Source organism: Terrapene carolina, unplaced genomic scaffold, assembly GCF_002925995.2.
Source record: "Terrapene carolina triunguis isolate 2854851 unplaced genomic scaffold, T_m_triunguis-2.0 Scaffold89, whole genome shotgun sequence".
In the NCBI taxonomy this organism is placed as follows: domain Eukaryota; kingdom Metazoa; phylum Chordata; order Testudines; family Emydidae; genus Terrapene; species Terrapene triunguis.
In genome coordinates, this window is record NW_020664440.1 from 16,969,394 (window position 1) to 16,991,453 (window position 22,060).

The 22,060-nt window shown below is 39.9% G+C and overlaps 1 protein-coding gene across 1 annotated transcript in view; it reads left to right on the forward strand.

The window, feature by feature from the left end:
* The window catches only part of IRAK2 (interleukin 1 receptor associated kinase 2), a 32,810-nt gene extending 13,766 nt beyond the window's left edge, over positions 1-19,044 (forward strand). The window contains exons 3-13 of the mRNA XM_024207546.2: positions 5,427-5,588; positions 6,045-6,151; positions 8,521-8,715; positions 9,109-9,173; positions 9,699-9,813; positions 11,453-11,562; positions 13,615-13,810; positions 15,187-15,249; positions 17,364-17,564; positions 17,710-18,223; positions 18,646-19,044. Coding sequence (XP_024063314.1) covers positions 5,427-5,588; positions 6,045-6,151; positions 8,521-8,715; positions 9,109-9,173; positions 9,699-9,813; positions 11,453-11,562; positions 13,615-13,810; positions 15,187-15,249; positions 17,364-17,564; positions 17,710-18,223; positions 18,646-18,770 — 1,853 coding nt within the window. The 3' untranslated portion in view covers positions 18,771-19,044. The remainder of the gene's footprint in view (positions 1-5,426; positions 5,589-6,044; positions 6,152-8,520; positions 8,716-9,108; positions 9,174-9,698; positions 9,814-11,452; positions 11,563-13,614; positions 13,811-15,186; positions 15,250-17,363; positions 17,565-17,709; positions 18,224-18,645) is intronic.
* Positions 19,045-22,060: the final 3,016 nt, after the last annotated feature.

A 22,060-nucleotide genomic window follows, 5' to 3' on the forward strand; every position in this document is an offset into this window, starting at 1 on the left:
TGGTGTGGTAAAATAAATCTCATATTGGTGCTTCCAGGTTTTTTTATCAAAAAGAAAACAATAATTTTCATATTTAGTAAAATTGGTGCAAGATGCCAGATTGACACGAGTTGAGATCATATAGTCCAGGCAGGGTATTTCCAGGTGCATTGTCCATTGCAGTTTTAAATGTCCCATGCAATGAGGTTCCAGCTACTTCCTTGGAAAAACCTTTCACACCCTAATACACCCCATTGTCAGAAAGCTTTTCCTGCTAGCCTAAATTTTCCACTTCTTTTCTTACCTTAATTCCATCCCATTGCTCCTACATATGCCCTTGTATAAAGTAATGCCTTCTTCCCCTTGAGGATGCTTTTATCCTTCAAATTTCTGTACTCTGATAACTTGTCCACATCTAATGTACTCTAAACAGTATTCCATGTTTTGCTCTTTGAGGCCTGATTCCCAGTTTCATCCAACCTGTACTTAGTGCAGGATCTGTTGGTGCAGTGAGCAAAGGTGTTCCCTAATTCAGCTTTTTTTGTAAGTTAGAAGAGCCTCAGGGCTGCTCTAATCTATGTCCAGCAGCCAGGAATAGCTAGAGAGGAGAGGTATCCTAATAAGGCTCCTATATCAGAGGCTGTGAGGGGGATGGCAAAGAGCGGCTGCGCCGGCTCTTCATCATATGTGGATTCTCCCTGGGCTACAGAAATTCCCAGGTAGCAAATACTGCTGTATTTCGAGTGCTTTGCACTGGTAGAGCAGTACAAATGGGCTATAATAGATTAATAAATTGGTCCTTAATTTTTCTTTATAGATCAGTTCTGACTCTTGATCATTTTTGTTGTTCTCTGAACTGCCTCCAATTTATATTTCTTTCTAGTAATGTGGAGCAATGATTTTCTATTTAGGCTGGATCCATATAGGATCCCAAAAAATGGCTTCTGAAATGAGGAGGGTCATGGGATTACACCCACCCAAGGATAATATAAAAAGAACAGGAGTACTTGTGGCACATTAGAGACTAACAAATTTATTTGAGCATAAGCTTTTGTGGGCTACAGCCCACTTCATCAGATGCATAGAATGGAACATATAGTAAGAAGATATATATATATATATACAGAAAACATGAAAAAGTGGAAGTAGCCATACCAACTGTAAGAAGCTAATTAATTAAGATGAGCTATTATCAGCAGGAGGAAAAAAACTTTTGTAGTGATAATCAGGATGGCCCATTTTAGACAGTTGACAAGAAGGTGTGAGGATACTTAACCTGGGGAAATAGATTCAATATGTGTAATGACCCAGCCACTCCCAGTCTCTATTCAAACCCAAGTTAATGGTATCTAGTTTGCATATTAATTCAATCTATACATCTACCAATGTGATATATGCCATCATGTGCCAGCAATGCCCCTCTGCCATGTACATTGGCCAAACCGGACAGTCTCTACGCAGAAGAATAAATGGACACAAATCTGACATCAGGAATCATAACATTAAAAAACCAGTAGAACACTTCAACCTCTCTGGTCACTCAGTAACAGACTTAAAGGTGGCAATTTTGCAACAGAAAAGCTTCAAAAACAGACTCCAACGAGAAACTGCTGAGCTTGAATTAATATGCAAACTAGATACCATTAACTTGGGTTTGAATAGAGACTGGGAGTGGCTGGGTCATTACACATATTAAATCTATTTCCCCAGGTTAAGTATCCTCACACCTTCTTGTCAACTGTCTAAAATGGGCCATCCTGATGATCACTACAAAAGTTTTTTTTTCTCCTGCTGATAATAGCTCATCTTAATTAATTAGCCTTTTACAGTTGGTATGGCTACTTCCACTTTTTCATGTTTTCTGTATGTGTGTGTGTGTGTATATCTATCTATCTATCTATCTATCTATCTTACTATATGTTCCATTCTATGCATCTGATGAAGTGGGCTGTAGCCCACGAAAGCTTATGCTCAAATAAATTTGTTAGTCTCTAAGGTGCCACAGGTACTGTTCTTTTTGCGGATACAGACTAACACGGCTGCAACTCTGAAAAGGATAATATACCCACTCTAACCTGTTCCTATAAATGTAAAGGTAAAAGAAATAAATGTTCATGGATGTGTGATGTGGGATTTAAACCTCTGGGCATGGCTACACTGCACTATGAAAACTTGGGACCTTTAAATTCACACCAGCAGTGTCCCCCCAGGAGAGTAATATTGCAGCACATGAGTGCATGCTGCTATTTACAACCTCTTACTCCAAGCTGCAGGGCAGTGTAGGTATGCCCTTAGTCTTCTTGCGCACACAGTGAGAATTATACCACAGGATCAACAAGCCACCTAAGAACCACAAACATATAGACAACCCTTTCTTGCATCCTGAGTTCTGTATAAATTAGCTCAGCCTTTACGTTCATACTGGCTTCAAAACCACAAATTTTCTGGTAGGGTTTGGGTTTTTTTTTTTTTTTTTTTCTTGCTGACCAACTTGTATACTTCTGCTATGTGTTAGTCAGCTGTGATTTCCTGTTTTCACCTGCTGAAGTGCGTATTTTGGAAATGGAATGAGACTGGAAAATATCACAAGTTGACACCCTGGTCTAGAGAACTGTTGTTTTTTTTTTTTAAAAAGTGTGACCTAAACCAGGAATAACCTAACATATAACACCCTCTCAAAGCAACTCAGATGTACCAGGCTGTGGTACGTGTTTCATTGGTGATATATGAGTTTGATGTTCCATGCAATCACTTCACAACAATAAGGAAGCGCTGAGATACACAATAATTCTCTAAACCTACTCTTTACTATTGTGATGCATTCACAGGACAAAGTGAAATAAATAATTGGCAATAAAGGATTGTGGCCCTACTCCTGCTTTCGCCAAAAACAAGTGACTTTAATGAGAGCAGGATTTTTGTACCTTTTGAAATTTGGGGGCAAGTTCTTCTTTAAGTTTCACAGGTGTTAATCTAGAACAAATCCAGTGATTCTCGATTTATGACAGTGTAAGAGCAGAATTTGGCCCTCAGAGGTAAAATTTTCAAGAGCCCCTAAATGACTTAAGAGACTAAGTCTTATTTTCAAAAGTGACTTAGAACCTGATCCAAAACCCACTGAAGTCAATGGGAGTATTTTCAGTCACTTCACTGGGCTTTGGATCAGCCCCTTGGGCATTTAAGAGCTGACGCCTCATTGACAACCAATGGGATTTCAGCACCTAGATCGCTTAGATGCCCTTGAAATTTTTACCCTGGATCTTTTGTCAGAGTAAATATTAAATCATTTCATGTTCAGTCTGTTACCCCAATATCATCTAATGGGGTTGTTTCCCCTTGAATGTGGTTTGTGAAGACACTTGTTTAATCTTAGTCTCTCATTTAAAAAAGAATAGCAATGAAGAGGTAGGCAGTGTAATCCAATAGAGTAATGTCTGGGAGATGCGAGGAGAAGACTAGGGCCCTCTTCCTGGCATTGCCACTGACTTGCTGTGTGACCTTGGGCACATCACTTCACCTTTCTCTGCCTCAGTTTCCCCCAGTTGTAAAGTGGGGGAAAATGACACTGATCCTCTTTTGTAAAACATGTTGGGAAGAAAGCTATATAAGAGCAAAGCATTACTATTGTTTTACACATTGTTCATAAAAACCCTGAGAGGGTTTCTTTGCACACACATTTTTGTCATGTGAGGGGGTGATCCACCCCAAATAATAATTACTATGGGCATGGCATAGTCTCTCTCTCTCTACATCAAGATGATGATTTACCCCTGCATCTTACCAGAAAAGTTCCACAGTATTTAATAGGAGGAAACCAACAGTAGTCTATAGAAATTGTTCTCAGATCCTATGAAATTTAATAAAGAATTAGTTCATAACCTAAAGAAAGAGTCTATCTTATGGAATTCTAAAACTGGAGCATAATTCTCTATTCAAATCTATACAATGATTTGAAAAGACTACAAAAAAGTTATCATTTTCTATTATGTTCTATAGGACTTATTGCACAAGGGACATATAAAGAGATGCAAAACTTAGTGCCTGGATTCCTTGGTTTTGTTCCTACCTTTGCTACTGACTGGCTGTGTGATTTTTGGACATGTCACTGAAATTCTGTGCCTCAGTTTACCCATCCATAAAATGGCTATAACAATACACTACTACCTCACAGAGGTGCTGTGAGGTTTAACTACTGTACCTAAAGTGTTTTGAGATCCTTGGATGAAAAGTGCTATGTCCCATATGATAAGAGCAATATATTATTATTGCTAACTTATCTTTTTAAGTAACAAGTTATGCATGGTGATGACTATGAAATACATTTGTTTCAAAAATCACTTTTTATTCATCCTCAGTAATACTTATTAAGTCTAAATCATGTGGATAAATGCAAAGTAATGCACACTGGAAAACATAATTCCAACTATACATGCAAAATGATGGGATCTAAATTAGCTGTTACCACTCAAGAAAGAGATCTTGAAGTCATTGTGAATAGTTCTTTGAAAACATCTGCTCAATGTGCAGAGGCGGTCAAAAACGCTCACAGAATGTTAGGAACCATTAGAAAAAGGATAGATAATAAGATAATATCAGAATGACACAATATAAATCCATGGTACGCCCACACCTTGAATACTGTGTGCAGTTCTTGTCACTCTGTCTTAAAAAAAAAAATACATTAGAACTCAAAAAGGTACAAAGAAGGGCAACAAAAATGATTAAGGGTGTGGAACAGCTTCTGAAGGAGGAGAGATTAAATAGACTGGAACCTTTGTTTGGAAAAGAGACGACTAAAGGGGGATATGATAGAGGGTTATAAAATAGTGAACGGTGTGGAGAAAGTGAGTAAGGTAGTGTTATTTACTCCTTTACATAACCCAAGAATCAGGGGTCACCCAATGAAATTAATAGGCAGCAGGTTTAAAAAAACAAAAGGAAATACTTCTTCTCACAATGTACAATCAACTTGTGGAACTCATTGCCGGGGATGTTGTGAAGGCCAAAACTACAACCGGGTTCAAAAAAGAATTAGATACGTTCATGAAGAATAGGTCTATCAAAACCTATTAGCCAAGATGGTCAGGGATGCAACCCTATGGTCTGGATATTCATAGCCTCTGATGGCCAGATGTGGACGACGGCATTGATCACTCGATGATTGCCTGTTTTGTTCATTCCCTCCAAAGCAAGTGTCGGAAGACAGGATACTGGGCTAGATGGACCATTGGTGTGACCCACTATGACTGTTCTTATGTTTTTATTTAGTTAATTTAATTTAATATGTTACACTCTGACTAAGCATTTTTAATGATAATGTACTAAGTCATTTTTAGGACATTTTGTCTCCGATTAAGAGCTCATTTTCTCAGTGTAGCTGTATGGTTTATTTTATTTTTTTTTAAATAATCTACATAGGCTTTTTTTTTTTCTTATTTGTTTTGCAGGGGTATCAGTCTCTAATATTACTAATCCTGCCAGAGTGCCATTAGAATCACCTAAACAGGAGAACATACCCTGTTATCCCACAGAAAACAAAAATAAAGCCAAAGAAAATGAGATTGGACCATCACCAGACTTACCACACTTGTGTGTGTTAGCAGTACCTAGTAAGTAAAATAACATGAGATATATTTGTTTTAATGGTAGAATGAATGTGTAGATAGGGACGATTCGCACTCCCAACACAGCATAGACACACTGTAGTATGACGCAAACTCACCCTTTCCTGTGGTTTGCCTTTATTCCTGCTTATGTAACAAAGCCCTGAACTTCCTCCTGAGCTGTCTGTTCCTGATGTTTTCCTGGCAAGACCTCCAGTTTCTCCCTCTCTCTCTTGTCTTCAAAAGACTGAGCATTTTATATCCCTGAGCTAGAACTAAAGAGTCCCACCCTGTTAGGGTGAGTCAGAAGAACAAATCTGCACCCTTACACAATGTGCCTAGTCCTGACGGGCTGTCAACTGGTTTACGGGACGTGAAAACAATCAGAGAAACTGAACTAGTCGTACTTTTAGTATCACAAAAATAATGCATTTTCCCCATCACTGTTAATGTCATTTTCAGATCCAGTTTCTGGAGGAATCTCAGACTCACTCCCCTATCCACTACCTCCCCCAGAGGACCTTATGCACTCCCTACAATCAAATCCTCCTCGTTCATCGAGTGTGAAGGTAAACCCCATAGTTTAAACCCCAATTTTCTGATGACCGTGAAAATTGCCTTTCATGCCATTCTGTGTTCCTTTAATTAAAAGGAATTTGTGTGCATCCTTCTACCTGCATAAACTGTATATCTGTTGAAAACATGGTGCCTAATTTGGATCTCACTTACACAAGTTCTTGTTTGAAGAACTTGTGCTGACTCTGCTGACTTCAACCTCTGAGAAGAACTATGCTCATTAATTCCATTGCAGATTATAAAGTCAGGTATGGGAAAAGAATCTGGATGGCAACTGATTATGAGAGAATTCCCAGTGTGGTTACTGATTCACAGCAGTAAAGGGTGCTTTTCACATTGTATTGTGCTGTGATCACACCAGACATGGAAGTAAGGGTGGGATATTTATTTTTAGAAGTTTAAGAAAAGTTCCTAAGTGTGGTGAATTTGGGGACTCTTTTTTTTTTTTAGAGTTTAGACTTTAATCAGTATGTCCCACTAGATTCTAAAAATTTTGAAGCAGGTTACATTTTAAACCTCTAAACCTCACTGGTAATGTCCAATATAACATCATACAAGCGTTCCAGCCAGAGGAGGAGACTGCTGTACATAAATGCAATGGTTCCAAAGCTCCTTGCTGGGGAGTTAGTGTTTTGCACCTTTGTATGTTGAACAGATTGATCAGGCTTGGGGTGTGGGAGCTGCACACTAATATTTAAGCTATTTCTTCCTTCATACATATTGGGACTTATAATATCAAATGGAGTTGCTCATTCAGTAAAAACAAACACAGGAGTTGCCAAACTGGAACCGATATTGGACTGGAAGAACAAAATAAAAAAAATAGGTGTATATATATATATATATATATATATATATATATATATATATATATATAAAATCTCCTAGAACTGGAACAGACCCCAAAGGGTCATTGAGTCCAGCCCCCTGCCTTCACTAGCAGGACCAAGTACTGATTTTGCCCCAGATCCCTAAGTGGCCCCCTCAAGGATTGAACTCACAGCCCTGGGTTTAGCAGGCCAATGCTCAAACCACTGAGCTATCCTTTTATAATTTTGCAGTTAATGCCAGATGTTTCAGAAGTAGGTGTAAAGCTCCTATCAAGCACCTAAATACAATATTTAACGTATAACATGGAGAATATTTCTTCTTGATCCAGCTGATGATCAATTTATGCCCTGAAGCATGAGGATTGATGGTTCTTGTAACTTGACTTTTGGGTATGTCTATACTGCAATAGAAGACCTGCGGCTGGCTGGGGTCAGTTGACTGGGCTTGAGCTGTGGAGCTATAAAACTGCAGTATAAACACTCAGGCTCGGAGATCGTATGAGTGGTGAGGGTCCCAGAGCCCAGGTTCCAGCCCGAGCCCCAACGTCTATGCTGCAATTTTACAGCCCCACGAGCCCGAGTCAGCTGATGCAGGCCAGCCACAGCTGTGCCACAGATCTTTTGTCGCAGTGTAGACATACCTTTAGTGTCACTCCTGATGCTATTAATTCTTTAAATAAACATCTGATCATTTTAAAAAATCCTACTTGCTAAGCTATTTATTGAGAACAAGACAAAGTAGATGGTTAAAATGTTTATTTTATAGCTGTGTGAAACTTTAGCAATGTAACTGAAAACACTCCATAGCTGAGCTTATTTACATATCTTTGTAAACTCTAAAACTGCCCTTTCACAAAAAAGTCACAACAGGTTTAAGAATGTTTCACTTGGAAATAGGATATTTTTCAGTGAAGGACCCATTTTTGAGGCAAAGGAGTGAAATTTCTCCCCAAAATGGGCAACATTTCAATCCAAACTAAACCTCTTTTACAAGCAAAGTCTGTGCCTACAACAAAATTCACATTTTCAACTGTGTTCAATGCAAAATCCCCCATTGTGCAAAATTTCTCACGACAGCAAAACTACCAAAACTGAATTGTGAAAAACATAGGGATTGATCATGTAGAAAAGCAGTCACAATTTCACACAACCCTGGTTTATTTTGCTATCATGGAAAAGAAATTGTGGAGTAGAAAATGAACTCAGTAGGGATGTCAACACATCACAGACAGGGCTGAAAGGAATCCTGCATGTGGATTTTCTAACTTCAGGGGATATCCATATAGGACTCACATCCTGGAGTCCTAGAAGACAAAGGGAGTTTTGCCTATGTTAGAAATACAGGACTAGTTTTTTCAGAGCCTATCCACACTACTAATTGGCCTTGGACCTGTGTTGTAATCAGGTTAGGGGACAACTGTGTTGTAACTGGGTCCTATGACTTGGCTGTGTTTAAAAGGCCCTTAAAGTCCCTAGCAGAGAGAGAAATCCATTGTTCCAGGAAGATAAACTTGTTTTTTTGTTATTTCTAGCCCTGTGGTTCTTCCAGTCCTCGGCAGGAAACGATTGCTGATCTCCCTAGTGGGTGCCTTTTGTGGACCCCGGGGGAAGTGATAAATGCTACCAATGGTTTCAGTGAGGAGAACCGAATTAATGAAGGTATTTTTGCTGAGGTCTACAAAGGTCAGAGACACAATGCAGTATACATCATTAAAAGGCTCAAAGAGGCAAGTACCATCCTTCCTCCCTTTCTTCATTTATGTTTGAAGGGGAATCATTTGTTAACGTCTCCTAAACATTAACAGTTATCATTTAATACACCACAGACTGGTAATCAGAAATGCTGCACTATGGTATTTTTAGGAGGGTAAATGATGTCTAGTTTAAAGCAAGATCCCACAAACATTTATGCATGAGACCTTTTACCCACATGAGTAGTCCTATTGACTTCAATTGGACTACTAATGTGAGTAGTTACCTGCATGCATAATTGTTAGCAGGATAAAGCCTTTAGTTATTTATTTGCTATTCTACATATAAAAAATGTTTTGGTTCTAGTTTAAATGAAGTCCGTGCTTATGACAGTTGATTTTAGTGCTTTTTTGTGGTGTTTTTCACAGCTGGAATGTACAAGCCAGAATTCAACACAAAGATTCTTTCATACAGAAGTACAGATTTGCTTTCGGTAAGTAGCTATTTGGAAATTGGTTCTGATCACAGTCTGTCTGGGGATTAATAGATCTTTTACAAAATAACAAGAAATAATCTGATCTGTGTTAAGGGCTAAATTTTGCCCTGTAGACACCGCACTGTACTGAGGATGGTGTGGATCTGTACTGACCCAGCAGGAGCTCTGGGAAGCAGCATGCCTCCATTGCCTCCAAAGTTCACCTACTTGCTGGGGGAGTGGAGCCACAGCGCCATTCCTTAAGCAGGTCCAGGGCAGCTCCTTTCTGCAGCAGAGCATCCCCTCTACTTAGTGTGGAAGGGGATGGCACTATAGCCCCACTTCCTCTCTGCTGTATTGTTAGCTTTGTGCACGCCTCATAATCAATGATGTACAACAATTGTGATTCTGCTGTGCTCCCAAGGAGAGGAGTCAGTACACAGTCTAGTCTGTATGTTGTCAGTTTGATCCAGCACTGGAATTTTAAATTGTTTCTGTTTATTCTCATTTTACTTGCTAATATTTGTTGATATTTGGCTTCAGGTGTTGTCACATTAACATTTTACAACTAGTGGGTTTCTCACTAGAAAGTGGATATCACTGTCTGATATACCCCTACATGGATAATGGATCACTTGAAAACAGACTACAGTGTCAGGTAAGCAGAGGATTTGGGTCCTATCAAAGTACTGTATGAAAAGCATTTGTATCTCTTTGAAAAATTTTACTATGTTCTTTGGGTTTTATGTAGTATTCCTGCAATTTGGGAAAGATCTATATTCACATTTTCTAGGAGAATTCAACACATCCTTGCCAGTACTCAGATGGAGAGTCTCTCTTCTTTACTTTTCCCACAGGAAGGGTAGCTTCTCTTCTTGCCTTTTCTCCCCCACCATGTGACTTATTAGCAGCAGAAAAAAGGAGCATGAACATGGGGTGAGGGATAGCTCAGTGGTTTGAGCATTGGCTTACTAAATCCAGGGTTGTGAGCTCAATCCTTGAGGGGACCACTTAGGGATTTGAGGCAAAATCAGTACTTGGTCCTGCTAGTGAAGGCAGGGGGCTGGACTCAATGACCTTTCAGGGTCCCTTCCAGTTCTATGGGATAGGTATATCTCCATATATAACATACATCAGTCACAAGTATTGGAAAGGCTGCAAGTCTTTTTACATACAAATAAATCTGTTTTCTGCCACAAGGCAGGCCATCTGTACTGAGAGTTTCTGCCATGCAGCTTCTGCCTTAAGGAAAAGGAAGCTATAAAATGTGCAACTATACAGAAGCGCCGCTTCTCTCTAGCTGGCTTTGAAGGGGAAAGTGCCGCTTCTCTCCGGCCGCTGGCTGCGCGGCTGCCCCTTTTCCTCCTGAGTCCTCCGGCCCGTGCTCGCAGAGCCGCATTCCGAAAGGGGCTTTAGAACTGCAGACCAGGGCCACCTTAGCCCAAGGCCCTGCAGCCCCTAAGGCCTCTGCATTCCGGGTGGCCCTGCCTGCTGGGGGCGGGGGTGGGAGGGGGCAGCTTCCCCACTTCCTCCCTCCCTCCCAGAAAGTCCTAAGCACCGCCAAACAGCTGTTTGGCAGCGGGGGAAGCCCTGGGAGGGAGGGAAGGAGGGGGAGGAGGCAGAGAAGAGGAATTTGTGCAATGCTCCCTTGTAAAGTCAGCCAAACGATGTTATAAGGGAGCACTGCACAACTTTAAACGAGTATGTTCCCTAATGGAGCAGCGACGTAACTTCGAAACAACGTTAAGCGGGAGGACGGTAAGTGAGGAGTTACTGTACAGTGTTCGATTGTGTCAGAGTCCTGTGTTGAAATACAGTATGACGTCAGCTGCTTTAGGGGGAACAGCTTATGAGATGCTCAAATTCATTGTTCGAGCACTGTGCAGGGGAACTAGCAGGGCAATGGAAAGGACACTTGTGAATTCTTCAATAGGAACATAGGATTTACTGAACCAGATTGGATGAGTGTCCTGCCTCCAGCAGTGGCCAATACCTTGTGTTCCAGAGGAAAGTGATCTCTGCCTCACCCGTACCATCATCATGTAATGCATCACACCGAGGGTGCAGTGCTGTATGTGGAGGGCGGAAGGATTCCTTCCTGACCCCCGCATAATTGGTTTCTGCCCTGAAGCATGAGATTTGTTTACTCCATCTTGCTTCCAGTTAGGTTAGTGAGTGTTTTGCCAATGCCTACAGTGAGGGAAGGAGAAGGTCTCTTGCTTGTAAAACTAACACTGTTTTATGCTTCCTTCCATAAAAAGAAAAACATACCAACCCTCTTCCTCTTTTTCTTCCAGGTTGGTTCCATGCCATTAACATGGGAGAAACGCATCACAATTTCTATAGGACTTATCCGAGCCATTCAGTATCTCCATAACTTCGGGATTCTGCATGGGAATGTCAAGAGGTAGGGTTGCTGGCTTATCGACACATCTGCAACTCTCTGTCATTCAACTGTTGTTTCCAGAATTTCAAAAAACACAAATGTCTGAAAGTCTTCCAGTCTGCATATGAGCTAGGAATCATTCCCCATACACATCTGCTTCCTGTTATCTCTTGCTCTTTTGGATGTCTCCCCTCCACATTTCGTTTATCTCTTCTTCTTCTTTTTTTTTGAATGTGTTAAAAGTATATTCTTCTGAAGTGTTTTTTTTAGCACATTCCCTTCCATTTTCCCCCATATGTAAAATTTCAAATATTCCCCATAATATTCCAGTATTGGAGAGTTGTTTGTTCCCTGAAAAAGTCTTAGGGCTGTTCTGTACATGAAAGTTGTACCACCTTAACTATATCTATAGAGTTAAAGTGGTACCACAGTCCACCCCTCTAGTGTGCATGCAGTTATATCACTATGAAGGTGTTTATACTGGTACAGCTACTCCCATATGGGAAGGGGAATAAGTTGTATCAGTACTTTGTTACTGCTGTAACTGTAACCATAGAAGGGTTATACTGATTTGGCTATTTTGATTTAAAAATAAAAACAAAAAAACCTTACCCCTATCTAATATTAAATTTGTGCATAGACCCGGCCTTACTCTTATACAAAATAATGTTTACAGCTTTGCCTTAAAATACACATTCTGTTAGTTCTTTTTAACCTTTGTGTTTCCAAGTTTGATCAGAGTTTAGGAATGCAAGTTCAAAGACAGCTGATTTTTCCTCAGATTACCATAAGCTCCTCATTGTGCTCAACCATCTATTTAACTCCACTCTCCAATGTTCTTCTCCCACTGGTGTTAATGGAATCCTAGAATTCCAGGTGAAAAAGACCTAAGGAGTGACTAGATCAGTCTATAAGTACCTACTTAGGGGACAGAAATTTGATAATGGGCTCTTCAATCTAGCAGACAACGATATAATGAGATTCAATGGCTGGAAGTTGAAGCTAGACAAATTCACACTGAAAATAGAGTGCACATTTTTAACAGTGAGGGTAAACGCTTACCAAGGGTTGTGTTGATTCTCATCACAGGCAATCTTTAAATTAAGATTGGATGTTTTTCTAAGATATGCTTTAGTACAAACAGGAATTAATTCAGGGAAGTCCATCAGCCTGTGTTATCCAGGAGGTCAGGCTTGATCACAAGGGTCCCTTCTGGCCATAGAATCTATTATCTATTAGGTCAAAATGTGCATTTGCTTGTGCCCTACAGCATGCGGCCTTTCATGGTATAACCTGTGACTAATATATGCTTTTCCTGTAATAATCAGAAAAAATGCATTTCCAATTTTGTCAGGCAAAGCTTTTTATATTCACATGCAGCTGGAAAGCAGAGTGCTCCTGTTCTTTGTGATGGCAGAAAGGTTTTAAATTACAGAAATGCTGGTCTTTTTGCTTTGTTTTATATCATGGGGCCATGTCCTGTGTTCCTTACTCAGTTCTGATGAGGCAAAACTCATTTTGAGGTCATTTGGAGTCCATTGTGGTCGCAGAATTTGGACTGAGTAAATGCTGAGAAAGGAACTCAGGATTTGCCTGACAAACTGTGATCTTTCCAGAGAACGGGGGGGGGGGGGGAACAATTTCAGACCTCTTCAATGGAGGAGTTCCCTATAGTCCGTAAAACTGTTTAACTAAAAATCAAATGGGCCAAATTAATCCCTGATGACCCATGGTTTTCGAGGAACTTAGACCAGGAATGAGTATGACCCTATATATTTGCTAACAAACAATAAAATGTATACAACAAAACAATGTAGAATTAGATTAGATGGGAGGAAAACACTGCTATTGTCTGACTTTATTAAAAAAAAACATTCTGGTCTATGATAGCTTTACTAAAGCTTGATTTATATCTCAATTCACTAACCTTTCAACGTACAAGACTGGAATCTAAAAGAGAATTTGCATAAAGAAGCTCTTAAATGTACTTTCTAAAATCACATATTACCATAAGACTCTGCATTCAGGTGTGAATGGATTGATCACTATTGGTATTTGCCTTACTTTATGCAGCTCCAATGTTTTGCTGGATGAAAACTTCACACCAAAACTTGGACATTCAGGTCTCCGACTGTATTCTGTGGAAAAAAAATCAGACTATGCTATGATGAAAACCAAAGTTTTACAAGCTTCCCTCACTTACCTGCCAGAAGATTTTGTCAGGCATGGACAGCTAACACAAAAAATTGACATCTTTGGTTGTGGAATAGTAAGTTTGTCTTTTTTTTTTTTTTTTTTTTTTTAAGTTTTGCTATTACAGTTTGCAGATATCGAGTTATATTCTGTGCACATAGTTTTTTCTCATATATCTGATCAAGTTTTTCTAACATAAGACACTCAGATCAGCTGGACATGTAATATCCATTCAATAATAACCAATGCAAGAAATCCGAATTCTCCCCTGAAACGTATACATGCGACTCCCATTTGGATAACATAATTCGATGGAATGGCTATCAGGGAAAAACCAAGTTGCAGTCTACAAGATCTTTTCTGCAGAATTTAGTGTTTATAAATAGGAACAAAAGGAGTTTAACATCATCAGAAAAAAACTTCCCAGCTTGTGGTGTACCCAAGTCCTGTGATCCTGGGTCTGGATCCCTGATCTTCCCAAAGGTGTTCTTCCTACTTTGTCTCCCAAGAAACCAATTGATACTCCTTCATATCAACACATGTGAAAGGAGAGGAGGAAACTGTGTTGAAGTAATCTATGATGAATATAGGTTTAGGTAGTGCCTTGTATCTTGTTAGAGAGCCATCCACACATATTCAAGGTCAGAGTATGACATATAATCTCAAAAGTGTGGTTATGATCAATTCAGTACCATGTAGTATTGTTGGGTGCTCGTAGTCAGAAAAATGGATATGTGAACATGTTACCACCTTATTCAGTAAAGATACCAGTTTTGTCTGTGTGTTCAAGTCAGATGTGCTGACTTCGCTGAATGTTGCAGACATGTTTTTAATCCTGTTCATCCTCCAAATCCAATACAGTGTGGGTTAGAATGAGATGGATTATACTCTGCTTTATGCAACATCTACAAAATTATCACTACATTGTAGCTGCAAAATCTTTATTACTGGTTATGGTGGAAGAAGCAGAAAGAGCATAACTTGGTTCTCCATTCCCTTGTTCAATTTGCAGTATTGGACTTTGGAAAAATCATCTTTTGATTTGAAAACTTGGCAAACGTGGTATAGAAGCCATTGAGAAAGAATAAATATGATGGCCTACAACATCATTTTTTAAAATTCAAGTTGTACTTTAAATTTTCATTTTTATATAGGTTATTGTTACATCTATTTAGTGAACCCTATAGAACAGAATAACCTTCTACAGTCCCTACAGTGTAATATATAAAGATAGGGCCAAGCCACAAAATTTGGATTTGGATCTGTACCTGGTTCCAAACTCTCTCAAAGGTTATTCAGATCTGGAGTGTTGGTTTGTGCCCATCTTGTCTAAGAATGTAGGGAAAATAGCTTAAAATGCTCTAATGGGTAAATATTCCTTTTGTTAAAATGTGCAATTTTTTAGAAGAAGCCATCTAAATAAATTGTCTTACCTATAAAAATGTTGTCTAGGTTTTAGCAGAGATGCTGACGGGCACTAAGGCAATGGATGAAGGAAGAACCCCTATTTATCTGGTAAGGGAGAAGCAAAATAAACAACACTGGCCTAGTGTAACCCTTGCAAACAGTGCTACTGTAATGAAATTAGTTTGAGTGCAAAACCAAATACAGAGTTGTTGCATACTGTACTCCTGGGGAAATTCTGCACAATGCAGAATTTGCGCCGAATTCCAATTTTTTTCCAACAGAATTGGGGCTGCAGAGCTTCTGGCCGCCACTAGGGGCTGATGGACTCTGCAGAGCCCAACTCGCAGTGAGCAAAGCACCCAGCCTGGCGGGGATGGAGACTCTGCATGCTTTGGGTGCCCAGCTTGATCTCATTATCCTGGGGATGGGAGAGATCCCAGGAGACCCACCTCTGGCAAAGGGTGAGGAAGGGCAGGGCCGCACCACACCATGTCCCCTGGCAGGATAGTAAAGAAGCTGGGGGGGGGGGTGTCTGTAAAGGCTCGGGGTATCTGGGTGGGGGCTGCCCTGCAGCTGGGCTCTTTGGGGAGGGGGTGCGGGTGTCTGGGCTCTTGGGGTGCCCCATAGTTAGGGTCTGGGGGAAGGGGTGTGTAGATATCTGGGCTCTGGGGGTAGAAGGGTGAGGGTATCTGGGCTCCGTAGGTGCCCCGCAGCTGGGCTCCGTGGTGAGGGGTGTGCTGGTGTCTGGGTTGGGGGGGGGGTGCCCCATGGCTGGGCTAGGAGGAGGGGAGTGCTAGTGTCTGGGCTCTGGGGGAAAAGGGTGTGGGTGTCTGAACTGGGGGTGCCCCCACCTGGGCTCTGGGGCGAGAGGAATGTGGATGTCTGGGCTCTGGGGGCCCCACGCAGCCTCTCTAGCACCCCACAGCTGGAACTGGGTTGTCATAGCGGTTTCTTTAACTCTGTACTCCAGGGGAATCTTTTTTGTTGTTGTGTGTATTGTTGACATACTTGTTGACGGGTATTTTGAAATAAATTACCAAAATAATTGAGACCGGAGTGGTTATATTGTGTTGTTTTGACAAAATATGAAGAATTTTAAAATATTGTGGGCAGAATTTTTAATTTTTTAGCGCAGAATTCCTGCAGGAGTAATACTGTCAAATTTATAACTCCTAAAGAGTTGTGTAGAGGCCAAACCTTGGTTCCATTGAAGTCAGTGGCAAAACTCCAACTGACCTCAATGAGAGCAGAATGAATGCTCCAGTTTTAATATTGCTCCTGATTGTGTATGAGCTGTTTCAACATCACTAGTTTGTAGAAGCCCACGTATTTAGAGGCAGCAGCTCTGTTTTGAAATTGTGACTATTCATATTCTTGAATCAGGAAGGTGTGCACTGAATAGTGAAACGTAAATAGAAGGTGAATCATAATGGGCTAATGTACTGTATTTATGGCTAGGTGTACTCACCAGTATTTTGTACACAGACACATCACTGAATATGTACTTGGAGTAGTGGAAATTACTTTAACAAACTCAAAATAAATTTGGGCCAGGTTCACCTAATTGTGACAAAATGAATACTTTTTGTGTGAATAAAAACAGACCCTGTTTATTCCCTTGCACATGTGGTACTTTCCTTTTGTGCTGTCATGCCCCTGAAACATTGAGTAAGAGGGGAAGGAAGTGAACCCTCGCCTTGTCATTCAATCCTTGCTAAATGCTTCAGCAACTTTCTAATGGATTCCAAAAATGAGGAAGATGACAAATCTCAGTGATAAGATCATTAGCAGGGACAAGAGGTTTCTGATTTGTTGATAGATGTTTAGAAAAGGTAATTAACACACTTAGGATGCTGTACATTGCACTGATTTTTTTTTTTGATTTTTTTTAATCACTGGCCTGATAATATTGAGAGGCCTGCCTGGAACTGCTGGAGCCTGGTGTAATGAAGCATTGCCCGCATGCATACAGACCTCATGAAGCACAGAGTATCAGACTCTCCGCTGTTAAAACACAGATTTCTACCATTCGAGCTAAAGGAGAATTTCCTCCAGCTTTTTATCTTTTGTAAGCCAGTCACTAGAGAGCACTAGTATGCATACACAGGGTATGGCAAGTACTCGGGGAGTGTCTTAAGTTCTTAAAGGGTTGGATAGGAATTAATAATTTTCTTTGACAAATCATTTTCATCTTCACCAGTGTATCTCTTCCTCTTGAACAGAAAGATGTAATTGCTGATGAAATCCAAACAGCAAAAGCAAGTTCATGCTCCAAGCACAAAATCTTTGAAAATCTTGCTGCCAAGGAAATATGCTGTAAATATCTAGACAGGAAGGTGGGACACTTGCCATCAGAAATTGCTGTTCTCTTTGCCACTGCCATCTGCCTTTGTCTGCGGAAAAAGAATCCTGACCTAGCAGAGGTAAGTGTTGTATGCCTTACTAGTCTTAGATACCAAGGTCTAAGCCACAGCACCCAAATGTGATTTTGTTATTTTTTTAATGTCCACCAAGGAGAAGGACGTGGGCACTGATTAACTGCTTACCAAATGTTGTTGTTCTGAACAGGTGCATGAAATGATGAAAATGGCTGAACATAAAATAAGAGATCACAGCCTTCTTGAAGGCAGCACTTTTTCTGGATTCTCCATTAATACCCCAGAAGAAACAGATGACGAGACAGCTAGTCACAATTATAGTTCTTCAGGTGATAGCAATGAGGACAGTGCAACAGCAAGGTCCCTGAAGTGTGCAAATTCATCCCCACCTTTACTAAGAGTCATGCCACCTGAAATGTACAATGGACAGGTGTCACGGGTCCCTTGTGAATCGGATGAATCGAGTAGTTTTGTATGGGATCCTGAGGAGGGTTCTGCATATGGCCCACCTAGCAGTGGCTGTACTGATCCAGAAAATGCCACATCCTCTCATTCTGGGAGAAATGCTGAAATATGTACTGGTGGCTTCCAAGAAAAAAATGTGGCATCCAGTGAAAATAAAAAGACTTTGGAAATGGTATCTCCTGCAGAAAGAATGGTTTCTTCAACCAATGCAAACCTTGACCTTTCATGTTCTTCACAAGGTAAATCTAGGTATTTTTTGGGAGTGAGAGGCTGAGTTAAGATCATTCAATATGTGACCATTAAATTATCATGACACAATGTCCCCAATCCTGTTACCATGACCACAATATTTATATAAGGTGCTCAGCTACCATGGTGATAGGCAAAATATAAATGCCCAGACAGACTGATAGATCACTCCTGCAGTCTTTGAAAAACCTTCCTTTTATACATTTGAGCATATTTTGTCTCCTTGGTTATTATGTTACCAATTAATTTATAGGGGCAATTAAAATTATCTAGTTTTTCAATTTAATTTCTTGTTAGAAGTCAAATTTAAATGATATAGAATTGTTTCGCCTCTCCCAAATTATATGTAATATCAGTGTGTTAGCCACAGGTGAATTTTTGCTAAATATTTGGGCCTTTTTCCCCCCTGCAGGATTAGCCAAAGAAACCTCTTGGGAAATAAAGATCAATGATAAAAAAAAGAAGCTTATGGAAAATATTTTACTATATGAAGAAGAAAAGTTAAACAGCTCTGAACTCTTTGAATCTCAAACATGACTGAATTATCAGCAGTGGCATCTTGGAAGAAGAAATTGGGAATCTTTTTCTGGTAGCAAAATGGTAAAAGCTAAACCACACACTTCATGTAAGGTTAAGTAGTATATTTTCAACAGACATGTTAACTCTCTTTAGAGAAAAAGAATAGCCACATATCAGGTGATTCCAAGAGAATGTCTGCTACGGTGTGGATTAAAGCAGAATGCAAGTTTTACACCTCTAGCCCGATATAACGCTGTCCTCGGGAGCCAAAAAATCTTACCGTGTTCTAGGTGAAACCGCGTTATATTGAACTTGCTTTGATCCGCCGGAGTGCGCAGCCCAGCCTCCCTGGAGCGCTGCTTTACCGCGTTATATCCGAATTCGTGTTATATCGGGTCGGGTTATATCGGGGTAGAGGTGTATGATCAGAAAAATTAGCATTGTCCTCTTTCTCCTTGCCTTACTGTGCTGAAAAAAAATTACAAATTGGCAAACTGAGACAATTGCCTGAATTGGCTTAGGGCAAGCTCTGTTTTGCACTGCACTTCATAAAGCATTTGTGTACAGTATATTTCTTTTATGACAAATTAGGATCCTGCACACTCTACAGCAGGCATTCATTACATACTAGTTGGCAGTACTTTGTAATATCCATTGCATCTAGTATTCACAGAGTGATCAATGGGAACTACTTTTCACTCTTTCAAAACAAAGTAACTAAAAATGTACCTAGTTTCATATAATCTTATTCCATATTCTCGATTGCACTCCATATCCTAGATGATGTGGTGGGTTTTTGTTTTTAAGGAAAGTTCTCTGCTGAATTCCGTATGTTTCCATCTCCAGCTGCATTGCATTGAAAACTGATGTTTGTTTGGACAATTTTACATCTCAATGATGGAACACTCTGGAACTGTACATATATGAATATGTAGTATCAAACAGCTACACTGAGAGATGGTGTACACTGACTCCCTCTGTAGCCTTGAGAGTCATTTAATCTCTCTGTGCCTCAATTTTCTCATTTGCAAAATAGGGTTAATACCTCACTAAGCTGTTTGAGTGTTAACTAATGTTTGTAAAATGCTATATAAGTGCTATTAATATGGTTATTTGATTCATACTGTAGCTTTTGTTGTAAATGTATATTTTGGATTTTGATATAATTCAGTATTTTAATTTAAAACCTATTTAATTTTTTATGGAACTCTTGAGTTTGGATTTGTAAAGGGCCTGAGGCAATGATTAAAACAATCAGCTAAAGATTAATTAGTTAAAGGGCTGGATCTTGAAGCCTTTACTCACCTGAGTAGTCCTAGTGAAGTAGCTGATTTCAGTGTGCCTGCTCACTTGATCAAGAGCTTCAGAATTAGGCCCAGTGTTTGTGATCACTTTGAAGAGGAAAAAAGCTAGAAATTATAATAGAAAGCATGGATGCTACTCCTATTTATTTTCAAGAGGAAACCTCCTCAAGAACATGAGTGACATTCTTACTCCTTTTTTCTTTACCTTGTAACAGAGTCCTTTAATCCAGCATAAGGAAATAAAACTTTATAATAGGGGAAAAAAGGACCTTCGAACCATATAGCTCAACTTTCTGCTGTGCGTAACTGCTATTTCTGGGCCTGATGCTTCTAATCTATACTTGAGGAAAATTCCCATTACAATTTGAGCAAGCAAGGAATGCAGGATTGGGCCTTGTATGTGATTCTTCCTTTTGGAATTATGGAAAGGTGTAATTTTCTTAGATGTACAATAAGGTCTCCACATTCAAGTCCCTCCTGAGAACCTACTTCTATGAAGACTTCTACAAGAAACTAGCCAACTGACAATGGTAGGAGGAACTGTGGTAGACTATCTTTTAAAAAAAAAAAAAAAAATTGCCCTTGTGCAAATACTGCCTTACCAAAGTGTGGCAAGGCCAACTGTCAACTTGCATGATCTGCTCCAGTCCACTACCTTTCAGCTGCCTAGGGTGTTGTGTATGTTTGCTTTGGTCTTTTTATTGTGCAAGGCCTCATTCTTGCATTGGTAGCAGATTTCAGTGGGTGTCAGTTCAGGCACAGCAGTCAATCCACACATTAAGAACATCAGAGTAGCCATACTGGGTGAGACCAAAGGTCCATCTAGCCCAGTATCCTGTCTTCCGACAATGGCCAATGCCAGGTGCCCCAGAAGGAATGAACAGAACAGGTAATCATCCAGTGATCCATCCACTGTCGCCCATTCTCAGCTTCTGGGAAACAGAGGCTAGGGACACCATCCCTGCCCATCCTGGCTAATTGCCATTGATGGATCTATCCTCCATGAACTTATCTAGTTCTTTTTTTGAACCCTGTTATAGTCTTGGCCTTCACAACATCCTCTGGCAAAGAGTTCCATAGACTGACTTTGTGTTGTGTGAAAAAATACTTCCTTCTGTTTTAAACCTGCTGCCTCATAATTTCAGTTGGTGACCCCTAGTTCGTGTGTTATGAGGAGTAAATAACACTTCCTTATTTACTTTCTCCATGCTAGTCATGATTTTATAGACTTCAATCATATCCCTCCTTAGTCATCTCTTTTCCAAGCTGAAAAGTCCCAGTCTTATTAATCTCTCCTCATATGGAAGCTGTTCCATACCCCTAATAATTTTTGTTGCCCTTTTCTGAACTTTTTCCAATATATCTTTTTTGAGATGGAGTGACCCCATCTGCAAGCAGTATTCAAGGTGTGGGCGTACCATGGATTTATACAGAGGCAATATATTTTCTGTCTTCTTATCCCTTTCTTAGTGAGTCCCAACATTCTATTTGCTTTTTTGACTGCCGCCACACATTGAGTGGATGTTTTCAGAGAACTATCCACAGTGACTCTTTGAGTGGTCACAGCTAATTTAGACCCATTACCCAATGCAGTATCAGAGCTTAAGTTTTTGGGGTCAAGGACCGCGCCTTCTATTTGTACAGTGCCTAGCACACTGGGCACTACTAGAAGCAAATAAGTTAAATTTATTATACTTTATCATTTGAAAGTCACAATCTTATACCAGTTCCTCAGGTAGATACCTACACTAGTAACTGATAGAAGTTCCTGGCTACAAGTGCCTAGATAATCAAATTACTAGTATCCATAAATATATTGTCTAGATGTTTTCTGGTATTGAATTTATATTACTGGTTTAAAAATACAAAGAAAAAATTAAATGATGTGGGCATTATTTTTTATAAATAATTGTCTGTTTATTTTAAGATATTCACTAACTGTTCTGAAGTAATATAACCTGGATGTATAAACCTATTATTTTATACATTGGGGTATACATTGGT